Below are 20665 nucleotides of genomic sequence, written 5' to 3'. Positions count from 1 at the left end.
TTTCTAATACGAAGATGAAGAGGCAGAGCAAACGTGATTGCCTCTCTCCACAGAGTATTCAGACCAACGAAGCAACAGAGCTTTTTTGTGCATTTGTTAAGATCTAAGTTGGGCCTTAGCTTTCAAGGCCTTTTTTGGTGATTAGTAAATAACTTCCAAGTGCGTTCATCTTTTTTGCATATGGCTTCCCTTTGCTCCTTTTGGGATTTCTTTTTACCTCCAATAGTAGCTTTTGATAAATACTTTTCCTATGTTCTTGTCTACGGAGGATAACGTGAAAAGGGGATGATCATAACCTTTCCCTATTATACACAAGATCCACTGGTTATTTTTGAGAGTCTCTTTAAGTCTTGAAAATTCTTCAGCCTGCTCCCCATTCTCACCTACTGGAACTTGATGGTTAAATTGTGCACCAATGCACTTCCCCGGAGTTTCAGATCCCTGGGCCGATGCCACTTTCTTTTGTACTGCCCTTCCTAATGAAAGGTCCACTTTGTCCTTAAGCACCACTTCTGAATCTTTGTTCCTGTGGTGCAGTTGGCATTCCTTGTACTGCTGGAAAATACACAGCGGCATTGCAGTGACAGATAGACACAGATATCTAGCAGTTTGTTTAAAGCCTTTGCAAAAACTGTAAGCCACACTGTCATCAAATCATTTAACTCCCGTTAAGAGACTTCTCAAATATTGTATTGTACATTTATATGGAATATCCTAAGCCAATCAGGCTGCCTAAATGGTACAGCACTGCAATAGATCTCACCACAAAATCCAATGTCCCATAGCTGGCAGAATTATGTTTTTAAAACTTAAAATAATGTGTCATAGCATGTCTCATTCCTTCAGGTTTCCCTTGAGGCATATTCCCAATTGCAGTTTAGATCAACTGCCACAAAGTATACTAGACCTGACCAAATTAGTAGCTGCAGTCTCTGGACTCAAATGCAGAGATCCAGATGAAAATACCTCTTTGCCATTAAATCAATCATGATTCAGAGGCAATGAAAGAAGTACATTTAGTCTACCCCATGAATGGGCTGCATATACTGCCAATAAATCAGGCACTAAGGGGCTGATTCATGGAATTTGTGAGCCGAAAAACGGGGATTTGTGCACCATTTTGCCCTCAAATCCCTGTTTAATGAATGGGGATTTGCAGGCAGAATGGCCCACAAATCCCCGTTTTTCGGCGCACAAATTCCATGAATCAGCCCCTAAATGTCCTGATGTGTATGGTGGATTCCATGTTACAGGCCTGTACTTTCTCAGTTCAATTCTGTTTATAGTCATGAATGGAGACGACTTTTCCTGTATGTCCCACAAAATATATAAAGTGAGGATCCTCTGTAGGTCCTTACCAGAGCACATCCATGACCTTCTCACGACATTTAATCAGCACAAATACTGTCACATGCAGAGTTTCCTGCCAACCTTCGAATCAAGGGCATATTGCTACTTGCTTATTTAGCACATTCCCACATGAAGTGTCCAAAACAAGTGCATCCTGTAAATATTGAAGCACTTTTGTTGCTAAACCATCCTAAGGGGGTGCCTTCATGAATGGCTCTCTAGTTTGGGAATAAAAAGCATTCCAGCACCTGCATCATATCCCTTCTAAGATGAAGGAATAGAAGTGATACCTTGGATGTACACTGTAGATCTACCCCCAAAAGCTCACCCACTTTCTTTTCTGATGCTTGAGAAGGGCTCTCTATATCAAAACCCTTCAACATTGCTGATGTTTTCTCCTTTCTTGGTGCTTGTTGCTGTTTCACATATCTCCTAAGTCTCTAGTTATTCAAACCCTGACAGAGGGGATTCAGAGTACTCCGTCTTTGAGGGATCCTTCGCTGTAGATTCAAATGATCTTCCATGGTTCATATGGGTCAGGCGGACCCATTTGGTCCCACTGAGCCACATGACACCAGAGCCTCAGATCCTGGCTCTCTTACAGGGACAGTGGAAGATGGCATCAGCTACTGTCTAAAGTCCTAAAACATGGAGTGCATTTATCTCCAGAATGTCCCCATATAATTTGCTGTTATCAATGGCCCAATTGGTACGGTTACTCCAGCTCTGTCATTCCGTAATGGCAACTGCTCCAGTTAAAAAGGATTGCAACATTGATTAAGGAGTCCGGCTATCTAAAAATGACTTAAACATTGCCATCATTTGACAAGGGTTCGATGTTTACTGACTTACTACTGGAGTAGGTTTTCTTCTTTTTGTGGTCTTCGACTGGTTACATTGAAGCAGTGCAATTAACATACCTTCCTAGATCCTTACACCTTTCAGGTTGAGGATTGGCTCTGTAGAGGGAGACATGAATCTTTCTCACTCTTGAACAGTGGGCCTCAGATGTAAAGCTGCAGCAATACTCCCAGTTTAAAATCTCATGATGCACTCCCATGCACCATATACAGCAGTGATTGTTGTCTGTCTTTGCCATCTTGCCTGAGCACTTGTCACAGGGACTAAGCTCCAACACCCTTTTGCTCATAAAGAAGGGAAACAAAGTAAACATAATTTAACTTGTGTAACAGTTGTAGTCCACTGACTGCACATAGCGTTCTGATTTCCCAAACCGGTGGCATCGGAAAAGGAATTAATGGGCTCATGAGGAACCATTTGTACCATACGGGACTGTCACTTGCACCCACTATCACACAACAGATGTGTTGTGACCTGGGGTATAAATGAAATCCCGACACAGAGTGGGTATGAAAAGATTGGGGCCCTAGTCTTGCGGTTCTATTATACTAAAGCTAAAGAACCTGAACAGGAAACAGTATTCATTAGAATCTTAGTTTAAAGAGGCATTGTAATTCCACCAACAGACAGAGAGAAAGTATAAGCGCTATATCCATCAAAACGGTCAAATTAATTGAATGACTGAAGTTGTTGAAAAAGTTGAATGAAAATGTCAGACATTCAATTGGGGGAGGTTGTGGAAGCCTGGAAATATTGAGGCTGGAGGAAGATTGAATTGCAGCAAGTTGAATGCTTTGCAGAAGAGATTAGTATAGATAAGCAAGAAGTACTGGTGACTGCAAAGCCAGGACCCTACATTATAAAAGTCAGCACCAGCACTGAAGTTTGGCAGTGTGTGTGTGTGTGTGAGCAATAGGTCAAGGAAGGCAAAACAGGGATTTAAGAAGCAAAGGTCGTCTTCAGTTGCTCAGTGAAAGTGAGTAGTTTGTGGGTGATCGTCTGGGAATTGGAAGTCATTTGCTCAACTATAGGAAAAAGTAAAGATGAAAATCATGATAAGCAATAGGTTTGGTCAATAATTCAGAGAGCTATGGGCTAAAATCAGTGGTGGGAGAAATGACATTCAGGAATTAGGAGGCTGCCCAATGAAACTGTACAGTAGCCAAAGAAGAAGATGCTGTAATTCGATGATTGTGCTAATTCAGGACTAAAATCCACCGGCATCCTGGCAGTGTAACCATGTACCAGTGCTTTTGTGACTCCAGGTCTTTGCTGCAGTGGCCTAGAAAAACTGGTCTGCATTTGAAAACGTGACATTTTGGCATAGAGTAGACTACAGCATAGTTTCTGACTCAAGGAAGGAAAACGTCTTCCCCACAGGGGAAGTTGTCCTAGCCATTTCCGTCTCACAGGCACACAGAATGTTGAGGGAGGTCATTGAGCACAAAATTAGCTTTTTTCCCGTGGACTGTTTTGTGAGCAAGTGTTGCTACGTAATGTATTTGTGCGCTGCTTTGCGATGATAGAATGTACAGGTCTCTGATGTAGTTCATTTTGAATCTCTTACATGGGAGGAAGGTCTATATAGAATACAGGCGGTATCCAGCTTGGAGTATATAGTGTCCTGTGAGCACTTAGAGAGTCTTAAGTAGCAGTTTGATGTTCTGACAAATTGGGGATTTGTATTGTATTTATTTGACATTTATACCGTACTTTAATGGATCCGGGGTTCCATGTTAATTGCTAAAACCATGAAGCACTGAAGTGGCTGATAGGGCAGAAAGGAAAGATGCCAATAGTACGAATATTGCTATGGTATGAAAATCATGGTGTAGCTTTACATATTAACGCTTAGCTTTGGGAGGAGCAGAAAAGAGAAGATTCCGTTGGCAGCATTCATACACGTTTTTATTCTTCCTCTTTAAACATCTACATGCGCCTAGCAACTTAACAGTAGAAACTGGAGCCATGGGCTGGTAAATGGGCTACTATTGTGCACTACAGCTCTAAAAGAGCACACAGGGGAAATTGACACACACACGAGACTGTATTATGTGATCACTGTTGGTTAAACTTTTGTTCTTTTTCTATCGTTTCAGTGAGAAAAAAGAGACTTTCAGATTTAAGTGGGCCCATCTATCCCAAGTGCCGGAGCGTGGTGTAGCCCCTCCTGGAGGTGTGACGCAACTGCACCCTGTAACAGGACACCGTACACCAATAGCTTGTGCCAGACTGTGGAATCCAAGCTGCAAAGTGCCAGCACAGAATATTTGTTGTGACAGTTCAGTTTTAAGTCGTCAAAGTGCACTAAAAAGTTGTATCTTGCTAGCAAATGTAGCTGATGATTTTAGAAAATGACTCCTGAAGCTTTCTTTAAAGACTATGTTGTCGCCCTCTGTCTCTTGACCTGCTGTCAGTCGTCAACTGCTGATTTGTTTATGAGGGGCGAAAAGAGTGAAAGAAGAGATCTCATGGAACAAGAATGATGCTGACTCCAAATCATGCTGTTTTGTGGACTGGCTCTTTGCATTGAACCATTTAAAAAACGTTTATGAACAAAACAGTGCAATTAATTAACTTTAGCAAGGTCTGTTCTCGTAGGCCATTAGCCCCCCCTCGCCCGCACCCCTTCAAGCAAGCAGTGTCACTTTACACTTGAGAAAAGGGCTAGTAGCACCTTAAAAGCATCTGCGAAGCATTAGTTGATGCCCCACCCTACACCATGATGCTGCGTTTACTTTTCCCTTGTCAGTTTCATTTCCCTCCATCGAAATGAGTAGCACCCATAGGCCAGAGAAAGGGCCTCATGTGTATTTGTAGAGTGCATGTTCACCCCCCATAGGGGTGTCTTGGTGCTGTAGCCATAAAGTAGATGTTTGCAGGGACTGTGTACCATTGAGCTGGGTAGCAGAGAGTAGCAGTCTAACTTTCAGGACACCACTTAGCAGGCAATAGAGATTTCAGAAATGTCCTTCTCTAAATTCGAGCCCTGAGAAGCAACTACAAAACGATCAGGGAAAAAACATTGGAAGCATTTAGGTATCCACGATTATTCACATTGTGAGGTCTCATTACCATCACTGATAAAGACTCAATAATGGATAATAAAGGGAAGACCACCCAATTTAGACAATAGTAGAAAATAAAGGTAAGGTGCAAAATAGGGAGTCTGCATGCCCCATTTGTCTTTATGTACATGGTTCCTTTGCAAAAGATGTGCAAACTGCTTACAGAGAAGACTTGACAGTCCCACACCTACATCTAACCATTGTGACTTAATTGGAAGTCATTCGTGCACAACCCTAGGAGGGCCAATGGGGAACGAATAGCACATTCACATTTTCACTGGAATGGGTTTGAACTAGGGGATGTAGGTAGATTATCAATACATCCAAATGTCTTTCGATAACCTCCTTCAGAAAAGAGATGCAAACATTTTCAAACCTCCTGCAAGCTCCAATTGCCAATCAGTGGCATGTGAATACCTAAACTTGACATGCGAGACAAGAAGTAAAACACAATTTCTAAATGGTTAATATTCTTAGCTGAGGCTCAATTTGATAACTTGGAGCTACTTTCTTGGAAATTGGAATCTGATTGCTTGCTCAACACCTGCAGCATTGACCTATTTCTATCTGATAAACCTATATTTTCCAGGGATCAGGGTTGTATACCCTGAGAGTTCAGGCTCATCTGCAGTCAGCACGGAACATAAGATCTTGCAAGCTGAACCTGTGTGGGTGTGGCCACATAAGAATAATCAGGTTGACAGTGTGAAGAGCTATTCCCAGACAAATCCAATATCAAGACAGCTCCCAGACTTTTGTCTCTCTGTGCTGGAACAAGAAATAAACAGACCTGTTTCACCTCCTTCTGGTGAAGTTCTAACGTCTGAGTTCGATGTTGGACCCTGTTCAACCTATCCGAGTTGTTTTCAAATTTTGCTAGATGGTTTGCTGACAAAAACATGACATAGTTTAAGAGCCAGGATCACTTCTTTCAGCTCAGCCTGCATACAGTGCTAGAATAAAGTCTCCCCCTGCTAGTTGTGGAAAACCAGTTCGATATGAAGATCAAGATCGTCTTTCCTCAAATCATCTTGAGAAAAGCTGACCCTAACTTGAGCCTTGGAAACAGTTTTTTTGGATGCTTGTTGGTGGAAAAATCAAGAACACCCACTGCTTACTTTGGTAATTTTGGCCCCCACAGTTACCTTTAAATCTAAATGGGCAAAGCCTGTTTGAAAAAATGTTGCAGAGAGATGTGGACTGATCAGTTCAGTCCATGAAGACAAGACTAATGGGAATCCACATCCTCCCTCAAAGGAATCCGAAGAGGATGGAGGGTAAGACTTTGAGAAGCTCAGGCCACAGTGATTCCTAAGACTAATCATGGCCTATATGATCCACAACCTTCAGTGGCTAACATTCTTTCCAGAAGATGGATTATGAATATGACTGATCATCCTAGCCACCAGTAGGCCGACACTGATCAGTCGATGTCTCCTCTAGCCTCATTGGATAGAACCTGCATATACATTTAAGAGTCAATAGTGTCATGTTTAAAAAATGCCCATCTACAGGTGCTTGTCCATGTGAACCTTACGTTGAGTAAACGCCTGGAACCCCATGGGGGCATGAGCCTAAATGATATTGTGCTCTTTATGTGAGGCAGAATTGCAGTGCCTTAGGGAGAAACAGCTGCTCCATGAAGGCAGGTGATGGCAAATGTCCAAACACTATACAGCCAATGGGGATTGCGAACTGGAAACCTACCTATGGAGGATGCAGACATGTCAAACTCTCAGAGAAGCAGCAGGGGTCTACCAGGAAGTTAAAGGACTACTCCAGAAGGACTGACGATGCATTTCAGACAATGTAAAACATATTCACTTTATGACATTGCACTTAGGAGCATATAGATGTTGTTTCATTGGTGTGAAGCTCACAGTAGATTTTTGCATCAATAAAGGAGCACGATTTTCTTTGTACAAATGAAAAAGATGCAAAAAGGGGGGAGGGGCATAGTAAAAAAGAAAAGAGCATAGGATTATATTAGGGACCTGCCCCACCCCTATATTCAGTGAGAGAATAAGAAACATGGTACTCTTGGTAGCTCTCTAGGGGTAAAACAAAAGATACTGAAGAAGGAAGGGCAAGCATGTCACAAGGACAAGAGCTTCCACGCTTGTTTTTACCTTTAAGAGTAGCTGTTCTGGTGTCTTCCCCTTGTAGTGACAGAATCCATCACGTTTAAGGGACATGGCGAGGGTAAGAAAGTAAGTACCATCACAAAACAACGCAAAGCTCTTTCTATACAAAAACAACTGTAGTCTCCTTTTTATATGATTTAAATATCTGTTTATAAATGTATTTAAGCATTGCAACAAAACAATTGTTAGAAGATAATGCTATAATTGCCACTGACAACTAGCCGCGTGAATAGGACAACATGTATTGTCATATCTATAAACGTTTCCACAAAAGTCAGATACTGTCTCAAATGTAGTGAAATAGTGGCCGTTAGGTAACAATGCTTCCCGACTTCCTCCTGAAAAATTAATAACGTCCGAGATTACAATGCAGCTATATTCAAAAGATCGATGAGAATGGACTATGCACCTAAAATCTTGGCAAGGAAATACGTTGCAAGGAATGCTATGTTTCGGTATTTCAAAGTTTTTATGAAGTAATTTAATGCCATGGCACCTTGACATCCAGTTTCTGACGTTGAACACAATTTTACAGTTTCACGTTAACGTTCACAAGTCATGACTTTTGAAACGGCTTCTTATCAGTTTTAATAGAAACCTTCAAGCCTTTTAAAACAAAATTTGGGAAAAAATGTTATAGATATTCGATTTGGACTGCAATTGTTTTCCTTCATTTAACACCTCACCTTTTCCCCCTCACATGATTTTGCATTGAGTATTACAGAACTGCCAAAGCAGGTTTCTAGCCACGTATGTGACAAACGCACTAATAGCATTAGTAATGTAAGACAGCAATGTGGCTGCCCTCCCAAGAGACAGAAAAATACTGTGCACAGCAGAAACTCAACAAATTCAAAAATGTGTTCCCAAACTATAAGGTGTGAGCATCTTTAAATGAGCATGTCCCATCCTTGTTGGTTTCAACCGCAAATCATATCCAGTCAAAACCTAAGAAGTGCAAGGTCTAGGAAGGCACCCTTGCACATGTGTGTGTGTTTTCAACTCTGTGTAACCATTCCAACTCAAATGTCTGCGAAATGTTGAAGTATATTGTTGCAATAAGAGTCTGAAGATAGAGGGACATCTCAAACTGTTTGACATGCATGTAAGCACTGAACGGCACGTTTTTTTTAAATATACCCATATAAAAATTCAGAATCTTTGAACAGCCAATTGGGATGAGAAGATAAGTACATATACTTTTAGGAAACCAAATGAGTGAACAAAAATATTGAGAACAATTTCAAGACCCTCAAATTACTTTGACAAGAAGTCATGCAGATACAGCACTTTAATCTGCTTGGAAATGTAAAATAAAAAATAATCGTTGCTGCTAGCGGATCTAATTTACCTCTTGTATAAACAAATCTCTGCAGTGGCACCAAAAATAAAAAATAAACAATGTGCCAAGGTCATTTTCTGTTGCATTGCTATTTATTTTTCAATATAACCACTTTTTCCACTTTACAACTCTGAATTTAAAAATGTGTGCCTTCATTTTCTGCCAAACGCTCACTTCACAGTGTTAGGAAAGATTTCGTAATTGTAGGGAATTTTCCTTCCATGTGGCAACCCCTAAACTTTTTGCTATTGTTTTTAACCTTGTTCTTGACTTTGCCAGAGAAGTACAGCCTTCTGCCGCACTTCTCTGGGCTTTCGCTCCTTTTCTTATGGGGAAACTGACATGCCCTTAAGACAGTCAGTACCGGGGAACGTGGTTTCCCGTAGTTTCTTTAATCGTGTCGCCATTTTAGTGCAACACGACACAAGAGGGCACTGTAAGCTAAGTTACAGCTCTCTTGGGTCTCTAGCCTTCTACAGGCCCTAGATACTCTTTTAGGATGGTATTTGATCGGTGCAAGTCATTCAGGGACTCGAATGGTGGCAGCGATCGTTTTGTTTATTTTGAGCTCCTTTTGGCGTTCTGAGCACGTTTTTGCACTGAACCCAAAATGGTGGCCTGGCTCCCAAAATGGCCAGGCCGCGAGGCTCCTTTGTCTTGTCCACTGACCGTCTTGCTCCCTTCACCTTCCCCAGGTCAGACGACCCGGGGCCTTCCTTATTTGGGCATGTACTTTCCCGCGAAACGTGGTTGCTTTCGCGGGCTTCTACATGTCGTTTGTGTGCCTCCAGGGTGTGGGCTGGGATGTCTGGTCCCAATACACATCCTGGGTGCCAGAGAGTCTGGGGTGGTGTGAATGCCTGGGACCACCGTGGTCCGTGATTGGTCCACGTATGGTATGTGTGTTGATGAGCGGATCTCCCATTGGCTCCCCTCCGTTTTGGCGCGAAGGGAACCGTGGATAAGAGGGAGCTGGAAACACCACTGCCATGTCGATCTCCTGAGTTCTCACGAACGAAGGAATACAGGAGCCAAGTATCCTGCAACCAAGAGGCTGGACCGAGGAATCGCTGGTGACCCGCTGAAGGAATCCTCCTTTGCACTGCTGTCGTCCGGAGAGCCCCTGTCCTCCTTTGATCGAACCAGAAGGCCTGTACTGGTGCTTCGACCTTTGGAATAGCAGGAACAGCTATTCCCGGCATCTTCAACCATCTCCTGCCAAGTAAGCCTTCGGAAGCGTCTCTGGGCCATCCAGTTGACTGACCAGCTTACAAGGGAGTCCTGCTCTGTAACTGCCGCCAGGTTGTGTTGTATTTCGAGTCCTGGTCACTCTCCCACGCTTCGTACGCTTGGCGTCCCCAGGTCTGAAGGGAGGAGTGTACATTTGGCTCGAATACACACGGCCGCTCCGTTGTCCTGCTGCGGCAACAAAACTGTGCTGGTTTCGTCGATTGGGACGTCTTTTCGCTCTACACGACTACGAGGCGTTCCCTGCTCTTCTGAACCTGCCAGCTGCTGAAACTAATGTGGAGAAGCCTGGGTCTGCTTGCTTCGGGGACCGGTGAGTAGTTTAGCTAGGATCTGGTCGCCCTCCTGCAGTATCCCATTGCTTTTCCCTGCTGTGTAAAAACAGCACCCTTTTGGCCGTACTCGCGCTCTGCTTCTGCCCGCTGTGGAGGCTGCGCTTGAGTTGCGGAACCTGTTCTCCTTCTGCTGGGCACTAACCCGAACTGCCTGACTTCCTCCGAAGAGCTTCCCCTTTTGCCCGTTGGCACCGGCGTGGCAGGTACTTTGAGCACAAGGCTCCACTCTTCGCAGGGCTCGGACTTCCATCTAGTTAGGTGCCTCTGAAGGCGAACTGAGTCTAAAGCGTTATCGCACTGCCTGTTTTCCTTTCCTTTCAGGTGGACTACATATTTCGTGCTTTAAACGCTTGCGACTGTGTATTTGTGTATATATTGTGTTGATATGGTATGTGTTGGTTTAATATTGTGATATTGTGATTTTCTCGCTCCGGTCATTATTTTAAAGGCCTTAAAATAAATGTGTATCTATTTTTGATATAACAACTGTTTGGAGTAGTTTGTAAGCGCTCTTGCTTTGTGTGCTCACTGCGGGCTTTCAGTCACCCTCACCCCTCTTGAGACCTAGTCTTGACCGCCGCGATCGCTACCTTGATTGGTCTGGCTTGTCCAGAGGTTACCCTGTTCCAAGTAATTAGGTTGGCCTTCTGAACTTCTGCGCCACCAGGACAGAGTTCAGAAATCCATCTTAACACACAGCATGGCTCCTTTCGACGTAGACTAGGTCCACTGTTAGTTAGAGATAGACCCATGTCGGGTTCCTATAGTAAAGGAGAGGTCACTCCGGATTCCAGAAGATTTGTGGTTCTGAAGAGTAAATGCTGTTACAGTAAGGTACACTGTTCCCTTTTCTTGCATGTACATTGTAGACAGTTCCTATTTCCAATAAAGCTATCCCGCACAACGGTGCAACATTCAGCATTGACTCACACATGCTACAGGGCTTTAGACATGCACTGTTGGGAGACCAATTTGGCTTCCCAGGGACAGCTGTGTTTTCACTTCAGACACTGGCCTGCGTTTTAGAATGATGCCCTGAACGCCATGCGACCCACTAAATTTGAAGCCCTTGGTTGTTGTGCAGTGATAGCTCCCTCCTGAATAAGATGAGAAATCCTTTTCTGTTACCTCAAGTATCAAACCGAGAATGGTATTGGGAAACTTCTGCAGTGTTTTGACGACTATTGTCGGTTCAACCATCTTATTAATAGGACAAAAACCAAAATAACAACAAAAGACAGAAGCAGCTGCCTCTAAGATCGTGATTGATGTAGTCGTCTTAGAGCAAGTTCAAAACTTTGTTTAGATGAGCATTAGATTTTCTAGGTCCGGCTCATGGAAGGCCCAGGTGGAGTAAGCATTTTGATTTTAAAACAGGTGGCAGGAGGGATTCTTTGCTTTAGCCATCGCTTTGGCAGGTACAGTGTTAGTGCCCCATTAGTTATAGAGGTAAGGCTGTTGCCAGAGCTTTGTACACTGGTGAACTCTGGGGTCATGTTATCTGCCATCTTCTTCAGTGGGTGGAGAAAATTGGATAACGAATTGTCTAGCTACTTCCTTGATCCTCGCTGAGAAAGAGTTGTGAATCAGACCCTCAAGAGACAAGCTAGCTCTGAAACCAGTGGCATTCTGGGTTAGAATTTGGGCTTATCCTGGTTAGTCGTTATACAACGTTCACCTGATGTGAGTTGCATGCTCAACCAGGCCATGGAGATCTGGACTGTTTAGAGCAATTCAAAAAGGTCTAGCCAAGCCAGATTTAAGTAATTCCTGGGATTTTACTGTTCAAAACAGAGAAGCCGATATGAGAGAACTGAAAACGAGATATTGGGAAATGAAGGATAAAAACTAACATCAAAAACAATCAAAACTTAGAGCTAAATTACCCAATGAGACGAGACTCATCGCGAAATTAAGGACTTCATTAAACTAGCCATTCCCAGCATAACATACACCGTTCTAGCACATCTTAGAGGTCAATATTGGTCGGTAATTTATAGGGATACTTCTGTCACCCTTCTTAAATATTGGAATTACCACTGGTCGCTTCCAGCAAGGGGGCATAGGTCCCTGTGACTTATTAATGGTCGTTGAAAAGGCTGTACATATAGGAAACTGTCCTCTTTTGAATTTGAAAGGCATATTTGTATCAGATGGAATGAGGTATGCATGGTATAAGAACAGTATCTAAGTTCCATCGATCACTCTATGATGTGTCTTTGTGGATGCGTAATTGTCAACCTTGTTCCATTGCCGAGTCCCTGTGATGGCATACGATTGCGTAGTAGCATAATTACAGAACCTATTTTCAGCTTTAGCTCGTGAGGAGGCATTTGTCCTACAGCATTTCGCTCTTTAGAGAATGAAACGTTGAGCCGGTAATTAACTGTTCATTGACACTGGAACCGTCGTGCACTGTGTGAAGAGAAGCGGGAGTAGAAAGAAGTAACTTGAAATTATTATGAATGTTTGCGATAGCAGTAGGTGAAGGTGACCGTGTAGAACCATGCTCATTCTGTTTGTTAAAATGATAGCCGTTGTTGAATTGGAAGGGCACACAGAGGTGCACTTTGCCATTTGGACAGCAGAGGGCAACCTAACACTGATAAATTGCATCAGCTGAGTATGGAAACATACCTAAGCGTTTGATATATATATACATATATATATATTTGGCGTAGGTTTCATCCCTTTAGCTGCGGTGGTAGGACAGTGGACAAAAGTGACCGGAGTGATTCTCTCTGTGTTTGTGGCACTTCAATTGAAGCAGCTATTGTGAGAAACTTGAGGGTATTCTCACTCCTAGATCACCTGGATCCTCTTCTCAGGTGGCCAGGGAAAGGCCATCGCTCTTGGATCCTGACTCTGCGGGTGGAGAAGAGGGAGAATCACCTGGGTGGAGGGTCCTTGGGAGCGGGGTACCTATAGAAGACACATGGTATCCCCCTTATCCTGTTAAGACCCAATCAAACCCATCCCCGACGTTTATGGGTATTGTAAAACTGTTTCCCTCGTTTACACTTATTTGATACTTAACAGTACTGTGACAAAGAAGAGGCAACTAAGAGTAATGAACACTACACCTTTTTAGCACTTTGGTATTGAAACGAGAAAGATGAATACTAGGAGCTGTGAGGGTCAAGCATGTCCCTTTAACTATGGTCATGCAAGTCTCATTAATGATTCACACATTGTCATGTCCACTATCCCCCCATCCTGGCAATCAGGCCCCCTGGGCCACACCATGGTGTCTCATTATGGCCCCAAGGGCCCAGTCATGCCCCCCAAGACTCTCTTGGCGCCAGGCTCATATGGCAGAAAGGGGAGCTCTAGCTCTCAATGGCAGTGGCACAACATGGATGCCCCCACATGGTTCAGTTTCAGAACTGAACCATGCGGTCTAGCATCTAGCGTGTGGTCTGGCCTGAAGGCACCTGGGGTACCTGCAGGCTATATAAGCCACACCCAAGCTGGAGAACACGCTTCGCATTGCTCTGCTCTCGCAGTGTGACGTTCACCCGACCTGTCGGATCATCTTCAGCATTCCGGGCTGACACCTGCAAGAAGAAGAAGAAGATCATTAGTACTCTTACCTGTTAGCGAGCCAGTTCCTGTCATCCGCTCCTGTATCCAGACATCCAGCTTCTCGGCGAACGCTCGCTCTCTTCCTTGGAAGAATAGAAAAGCAACATTAGTAAGCGTTTATTCTTCACATTTAAATAACCATCGGCAGTCTCACTTTTACTTGAGTTGAACTTGCTTCTGGTTCAAGGCCATTTCGGTCTTCCGTCTACCTGCAAGAGAAAAGGCAAGACTGATTAACACGCATAATTACTCAGAGGCAATTCGAACAACAGCTACTCACCGCTCCGCATCCTCTCAGCAGCAACCATCCGGAACATCGCACCGGCCTGCAAGAGAAGGACAACACAAGTCAGCATACGGCAAGAAAAGCACATAGCGCTGCACTCCGTGCTTTCACTTACCATCTCGAGCACAGCCCCAGCCAGCACGGCTACCAAGGAACTCCTTCCGCACCTGAAAGAGAAGGAAAGACAATAACAGGGGCAATTGCAATTAAGGACAAGCTATCAAAACAACAGACTTACCTGAAAAAAGAGTCGCAGCAGGACTGGACTCACAGGGCCCACACCAGTGAAGCAACTCGGTTGCGGCACGCCCATTCACAACGCACCCCTGCACAGAACAGCAGGACAGAGAACGCACCATATCGAAAACCAAGGTGAGGAAAACACTAAGGGGGTCGTTGGGTCCACAAGGAAGGTGGGCTCAAGGGAAAAGAGACTATAAGCTAAAATCAGTACTCCTGTATTCCAGGCTAGGTCCTCGGCAGAACAAGAACCTGAAGCAGTTCAGCCAGATTGGGTGTGGTCCCTTTTGGATACCAGGTGAGCGTTACACACGTGCAGCCTGTCAAGGGGCTACAGGTGTATAAAGGGAGACCAGTGTAGCAGAGCAGAGAACAACAGGGATGCATGTGTGGTAGAGACCAGCAAAGGACCTTGCTTCAGAGTAGGCAGCCATGGTGGGACCGGACGAGAACCCAGGATGCGGGCAAATTGCCCAGAAGACTTACACAGCCTGTGTTCTGGGGGTCATGAAAGTGCTGCCAGTCTGGGAGCCTCGGTGACAAATAGAGTAGTGCTCCATGGGTCATGTACAGTCACTGTAATATCTCCCCCACCCAGAAGCTGTCTGAGCGGAAATGTACCAGAAGTGGCGTTAAGCATTGTGTTTGAAATCCCTTCAAATGTGCCTGAGGACGGTGAAAACATGTTAGAGATCTGAGCCCGTAGCTTAGGAGTGAATGGGTGGACTATAAGATTTATTGGAGTGGATTGGAGATAGGTTTGCGGTTGGGTAAAGTCTGGACTAACCACTTGCCTATGAGGTATTTCCTTAAGGACAGCCAGATAATACATGCCCAAAATATCTTCAGGACTTTCTTTTAACGGGAGCTACCCTTGAAGTAAGGGATCAAAATGTTTGTGCCCAGCCTTATGGGCCAGTACCTGCAGGTTTGATTGCTCGGTTATTAAAACATTTACATGCTCCTGGAATTTTTCCTCGAGTGTCTTTCAACACCCGGGTCCTAGATTCAGTCTATCTTATAGTAGCTTTGGTATACCCGTCGATATAACTATCCCATTGGCGTTTGTGAACAGTGCAACTTTCTCCTTCAGCTCCTTCCTCAAATTCGTTATCCTCTCTAAATCAAATGTGCCTTCCTGGGGAAAGTGTTCAGGTGACTCACTCTGCATATATTTGTGCCATTTATCCAGGGACTTACATGCTGTAGTGAGTAAACATGAAGTGGATTTACATGCTGCAGTGAGTAAACATGAAGTGTGCTGAACTGCCTTTAGGGGTAAGTGGCACGTGTCTAGACTACCCTGAACCCTTTCTCTCAGGGTAAGAAAACATATGGCTTATTTGGGATCCAGGTCTGTGTTAGGGAGAATTCTCACTTATGGCTAATTTCCCTTACATATAGTCCCCCAGCAGCTTTGCTGGATTTGGAGGGTTTATTTTTTTTACCTGCTAAGAGTGAGACTCTTTTTCCCACTCTTAGGCATCTTTGCCATGTGTGTTCTAGGCTATTTTTGTGTTTAATGCCTATAGGATCTTTTCTCTCACCCATAGGAACCATCTTTATGCACATGTGTTACACAGCACCCTCCATGCAGTGACACAGGGGTGTCGTAGCGACCCCCAAACATAGACGCCATACCCTGGGACTGACTACTGTCTCCCAGGGCATGTAAAGTTCCCATTGACTTTACTAGTCAATCTCTAGGAACTAAACCAGTACACACCATCTTAATATGGAAGTACTGGAAGGGGTTAATAGTTTTTCCCCTATGTTCATTTTCGAGAGGGTACCTTAAAGTACCCCTCTACAAAGTTTCTGGCTGGTGGCAGTGGTTACTACCTTTTATATTGGACCATGAATATTTTCCTATGGGATTTTCCCATTGTTCGAGGCTAATACTTTTACTGACAGCCTCTAACATACCGCCGGTTTATTTTATTATTAACTTTACTCCAGTAGGTTTTATTCGCCAGAACTTTGATATAATTTCTTTCTCGAGTCTTACTCTAAACTCCTAACCCAGGTCGGGGATCCTTTGTTCGCTATTTTGGCGGGCTTCTGCCAAGAAGCCCTCCTTTCGGCACCTCTGAGTCTAGGGTGGGTCAGTTGTTTGGGAGGGGGAGTAGAACCCCTGGACAGAGTTGCCGCAGCAACTCAGGTCGCACTCTAACCTGATAGGCTGGAGGGTCTCCCGCCAAGAAGACCACTCCACTGTGTGAGTGACAGCTAGGCTGTATGAATGGGTCTCTTTCTGCATAAAAGCAGGGTCCTGAGGACTGGAAGAGCAAGACGTCGCCACTGGAAATACAGAACCGAAGGGGAGAGAAGCCACAGACATCTTCAGCATCTACACCACCGGTGAAGCCCTGCCGGATCGTCTCACCTCTTTTCTTCCACCCGACGAGAGGAGATCTTCAGCGAAAGAGCCTCCTTCCCTTGAGCTGGTGGGCTTCTGCCGAGAAGCCCTCCTTTCGGCACCTCTGAGTCTAGGGTGGGTCAGTTGTTTGGGAGGGGGAGTAGAACCCCTGGACAGAGTTGCCGCAGCAACTCAGGTCGCACTCTAACCTGATAGGCTGGAGGGTCTCCCGCCAAGAAGACCACTCCACTGTGTGAGTGACAGCTAGGCTGTATGAATGGGTCTCTTTCTGCATAAAAGCAGGGTCCTGAGGACTGGAAGAGCAAGACGTTGCCACTGGAAATACAGAACCGAAGGGGAGAGAAGCCACAGACATCTTCAGCATCTACACCACCGGTGAAGCCCTGCCGGATCGTCTCACCTCTTTTCTTCCACCCGACGAGAGGAGATCTTCAGCGAAAGAGCCTCCTTCCCTTGAGCTGGTGGGGTCAACCAGTTCACACATCGCTTCCTCGGACCTGCCTTGGCCGAATCGACAGTGCCCAGCACTTGGAGACCGGATAGCCAGGCAGCTACCGACCCGGACCGCGATTAAAAGGAGCGTACCTTTTAAACTTCGTTTGGCAGCACCACGGCTGGTTTCATCCCTGGGTAGTGCAGCGACTCGAACCTTCCTCCACGACGAGAGCCCCTCTTCCCCTGTTGGACCCCTCAACCTGCAGGAACTACCGGGAACAACCGCCACCGCAGGAGCCACTTCTTCACGTTTAAGGTACATTGTTCCACCAGGCCGCCCTTTCTCCGTGGTAGCCCTAAAGGTGTTTTAAATCCTTTATCTACCTGTAGGGTCGGCCGCCCACTCTCTTAACATTGTCTTTCGCCTCGCATCTACCCCTTTAATATTTTTCTACTAAAGACTTGACTGCAGTTACAAGAACATTTTTGCTCCTAAGCTCTTGGTCCTGTACCACTGACTCTGGCTCAGGCCCATTGACTGGCGGATTTGTTAGACCTGCACTCACTAGATTGGTTTTCAATGAGAAATGTGTTGATGCACCTAAATCTTCTAAACCCCTCTTCCTGCCTACTGTTTTAACTTGTGGAGTGCCATTTTGCTCAGTTTTCATTTTTCATTCACTTATCTTTTGGCTAAAGTGTTACTGTGCATTACTTGTTCACAAAACTTCAGGGAAGTGTTGTTAGGAGGTGTCTGAAGATATTTTGGTTGAACTTGTGCTTTCCCTCCCTTTCGTTAAATTGTTAAAGTGCCATTTGTAGTTGGTTTTACTGTCCGTTTTGCTCAGTTTTCACTCTACCGCAAACTTGTCTACAATTGAATAGGGAGTTGTATTTACTTTTCCTTGACTGAATTTTACTTGCTTTATCAAAGGTGATTGTGTTGACTTAGAAGTGTATAAATACATATATATTCTCTTTTTAATACAAAGCTTTGGTCAGTGTTTCCTTGCTCCATAGTATTGTACTACCTAATATGTAAACCCTGAATACTGCTCATCTCCCTCTTGAGCTAAGTCTGACTGCTCAGCCACAGCTACCAACTAAATCTTTGCGGTACAGACTGATACCAAAGGGGATTTATTGCTCTAACCTGTAGTCCTAATCTGGTGTAGTGCTCCCTAAGGGAACTGCACTGGATTCTGCCTAACAGTTTGTTCCTTACTCTGCCTACATCGGGACCAGGGGTGCACTGGCCTATAGGGATCTCTGAATATTTACCAGAAGGCCTCGGCACCCTGGACCTCTTGTGTGTGGTATTACCACATTTTCCTATAGGAAAAGGGTTGGGCTTGCTGAAAATGTGTAATATAGGGCCACCTAGAAAATTATTTCCAGGGCCTCTTTTGGTTCCCAGACCACCCCTGATCGGGACCCTATCAATTCCTGTGGCTGGCAGCGTGGGTACAGCTCATTCGCTTAACTGTTCTGCCGCGTCTATTCAGAGGCTCATTCATCACACCCAGCCTTCGCTCCCCCACTCAAACAGAAATTTCAGAAACACTGATAAGTGTTGGTCAGATTCAGATAACTGGTGGTTTGCAGCTTATATTCCCCCATTACACTACCCACAATGAAGAGCAATATTTAGCTTTTCAGAGACCCAAATAGATAAGAGTCAAAGACAAACACATAATTGGTGGAAACAAAGCCTATTCCAGCACCCGTACTAGGATAAAGAAGAGTGTAAGATATCAAGTAGGGTCACAACCTGAGTTGCACATTTAGGGCTTTGCATAACAAGGTGCCGGTAAAGACAAGACGGTCATAGGGACCTCATCCAAAATATTTCCTTTGCACTCATCCAGAACACATTCACCCTAATCCTTGATCGGTCCTACAATACTCTGACCAGTATTGCGGTCTCATGCTCTCTTATGTCAGTAGAGAGCATGGATACGATGCTTTTAAATTGCAGTGGCCAACCGCTTTAATTATTTCCTTATTCGGATAAATAGTCCTACGGGCAAGGTACTTCCCCCCTCCTGTATCCTCGAGTAGCTCCAGAATTACAGATTTTTCAAGTTCGGTTTTATAGATTCCAGAGACAAAGATCAAACCCCCGTTTCAGACACCACCACACAAGACATGACAGTACATTGACACGATTACTTGTGTTCACCAATCAATGATTTCTCCGTCTGCTCTGGCCACCCTCCTTGGCCTATGGGCGCTCTGGCCAGTTCACCCCTCTGACAAAATCGTCTCTCTTGGGCCCACTGGGAAGTGTGCCCAAAGGCCCCCAGACCGGACCACAGAGCAGCGGGAATCTGACGTCTAACAGCACCAATCTTGTTGAGGAAAAGGGATCATCCACGACTCTGGTGGATTGGTGAACACTATTAGAAGGAGGCAGTGAAAGCACGAACCGAACAGCAACACGAGACGTATATTCCAAGTGTCCCCTTCTCTCTGAGTTCCCATGCCTTTATACCTACCTGGACACATGCTTTCCAGGTCGTCCCAACAGGTTATTGCATACTAAAAGTCATCTAAATTGACAATGGTTCCTTTTATGCCTTTTTACATGCCTGCCCTCAAACAACGTACCGGGGATTTGTGCCCGGGTTGACAGATGCTGCTTTGTTCATTTTCTTACCAGTATGCACAGCTTGCACACAGTCTGTCTCCTGTACCTATCGGGCAGGAGTAGTTGGATTTGCTCTGTCGATACCATGTGTGTTTTTAGGCATACAGAGGCATGGATGGGTGCAGCGGGCACATACTTTGTGTGCCTATGTTAAGCCTGCCTGTGCTCATCTATGCCTCGGGCAGGCTCTGTGCTACAGACGACCTTGATGCTGGCATATCTGGTAACTTATCTCGGGATAGCATACTTCGCCTAGCCCCAACTGATATGCATGGCTCTAGGCTTTTCCATGGTACCCATGGTAAAGCCTATTATGTCTTTTTCCTTGCTGGTAGATCTTAAGTGCTTTTTATTAAATGCTCGTTCTCCCGTGCTACGACTTACTGCAGGATTATTTTCCTGAGGTTATTTGTATGACTGAAAGTTGGCGATTTTAATATTAAAATTAACAATACTAATGATCAGTCTGTCCCTCACTTTGCGATGCCAAAGCCGATTTAGGACTAAAGCAACTGGTCTGTGAGCCCACTCATTTGTTGGGCAACACACTCAACTTGGTTTTTTCCTCCGAGTCAGCTACTACAGATGTTCCTGTCCTTCAGGCCACTTGGACAGATAATTTTATTATTCCCTTTGGAATTAGGATTACATCCTGCTCTACTACTCCTAATGTGATGAGGCGCAGGTGGCAGTCAATTCCTGTTGTTGTTATTTCTGCCCAAGTTGATGCCTCTAGTGTCT

At 44.7% G+C, this 20665-nt stretch overlaps 1 protein-coding gene across 4 annotated transcripts in view; it reads left to right on the top strand.

Annotated features, from left to right (window-relative positions):
• The window catches only part of TMOD1 (tropomodulin 1), a 720714-nt gene that overhangs the window by 637177 nt on the left and 62872 nt on the right, over nt 1-20665 (top strand). For 2 of the 4 annotated variants that reach the window (XM_069630365.1, XM_069630364.1), the window contains one exon: nt 4311-8838. The exons of the other annotated variants lie outside the window; for them this stretch is intronic. In XM_069630365.1, the coding sequence (XP_069486466.1) occupies nt 4311-4313 (3 nt within the window). In that variant the 3' untranslated portion in view covers nt 4314-8838. Of the gene's footprint in view, nt 1-4310; nt 8839-20665 lie in introns of those variants that run through there. 4 annotated transcript variants of the gene reach the window in all.

This window comes from Ambystoma mexicanum, chromosome 6q (genome assembly GCF_040938575.1).
Source record: "Ambystoma mexicanum isolate Mex_15411 chromosome 6q, UKY_AmexF1_1, whole genome shotgun sequence".
Classification (NCBI taxonomy): domain Eukaryota; kingdom Metazoa; phylum Chordata; class Amphibia; order Caudata; family Ambystomatidae; genus Ambystoma; species Ambystoma mexicanum.
This window is presented reverse-complemented; position numbering and strand designations above follow the sequence as displayed.